The 1,287-nt window shown below is 47.5% G+C and overlaps 1 protein-coding gene across 1 annotated transcript; it reads left to right on the top strand.

Moving 5' to 3' along the window:
* Positions 1-683: 683 nt before the first annotated feature.
* PPTG_02869 (hypothetical protein) lies at positions 684-1,157 on the top strand (the record flags this gene model as incomplete). The annotated part of the gene is made up of 5 exons (XM_008894180.1): positions 684-702; positions 752-813; positions 875-896; positions 959-1,041; positions 1,110-1,157. The coding sequence occupies 5 exons, from the start codon at positions 684-686 to the stop codon at positions 1,155-1,157; spliced, it is 234 nt and encodes a 77-aa protein (XP_008892428.1).
* Between the last annotated feature and the right edge of the window lie 130 nt (positions 1,158-1,287).

Raw genomic sequence — 1,287 nt, 5'->3', positions numbered from 1 at the left:
CAAATCATTTTTGCATCAAAACGTTATCGTAAATGTATTGATAATTGACTTCCTCAGTAAAATAGTAAAACAACTGCATAATGTGGATCGTATCCAGGGGTTCATATCATCGACGCTTTTGATGGTATCTCTGATCCTGATACAGTGCAAATTTTGCATTGGAGTGTTATCATTTGATCCTGATCCCGCCTGATTCAGGCTCATTGTAGTATCAGTATCATATCAATATCATATCATTATACTGATACATGTATTGATACAACGTCAATGAAGCGAGCTATTTGCATAAATTCGCCATCTGCGTAGGAGTAGAAGGTATCACGAGCTGGAAATCCGATGGTGGGTTGGTTAGATAGCCGGCGAAGAAGATCAAGTAGCTCGTTGTTCAATAGGACAGTATACGGCAGACTAGACGAAAGCAACCAACGGGTTGCTAGTTCGCAGTTCGTAAGAACTGTCGTTAGACCGTGTTCCCCAGGATTTTCGCGTCATCGAGTGACCTTCGTGCATCCGTCGCGCAACATTTTGCACGCGCTGTGCTTGCACGTTTTGTCACGACCTATCACGACCTATTGGAGGGGGTGCACGTTTGGTCGTAGGGTACCATCTTTTGTCGTTGAGCGTAGGATCTCGTTTGGGGCTTATTTAGTGTACGGATACTTGAACTAGTGTACGTTACTCTGATGAAGGTGGCTGCTGCCCGTGCGGAGCTGCCCGTGGGGAGCTCACGCTGGCTGTGATTGATCCGGAGATGTCGAAGGCGGAGAAGCTGCCACCACTCGCTCTCTAGTTGTGGACTGCGATGACGAGCACGTGAGCAGTTGATCGAATTATCATCATTAACGTGCTGAGGAAGCACCGTGTCGTGCTACAGAACGCGAAGCAAAAGCCCAACGGTAAGTAATATGTCTCTGAGGGTGCTCGATCAATTATTGTGACGTGGTTTTCTGTCATTTAGTGGTGCTGGATCCACGCGACATTGTTGCATATGCACACCGTATCGCGGGCACGACATCAGCGCCCAAAGAGTGGCAACCTGGCGTACGTAAAGTTATCACTCGGTTGAGTGTATGTGATGTTGCTAACGATTTTTGGGTGATTTACTATAGAGTTCCCAATGTTTGGATTCATGCCGCCAGCATCACAAGAGCACATGATGCGAGCATGTGTACTCAGTCGTGGCATCGTCGCTGAGATCGTTTCTCAGGACCCGGAGAAATACACGTCTACTGCAGCTAGAGTGAAGCAAGACGGCGACAGTGAAGCCATCGAGAAGCTCAATACCCC

The sequence above is a fragment of the Phytophthora parasitica genome, assembly GCF_000247585.1.
Source record: "Phytophthora parasitica INRA-310 unplaced genomic scaffold supercont2.2, whole genome shotgun sequence".
NCBI lineage: Eukaryota > Oomycota > Peronosporomycetes > Peronosporales > Peronosporaceae > Phytophthora > Phytophthora nicotianae.
The sequence above is the reverse complement of the archived record's forward strand: the minus strand, read 5'-3'. Positions and strand labels throughout refer to the sequence as shown.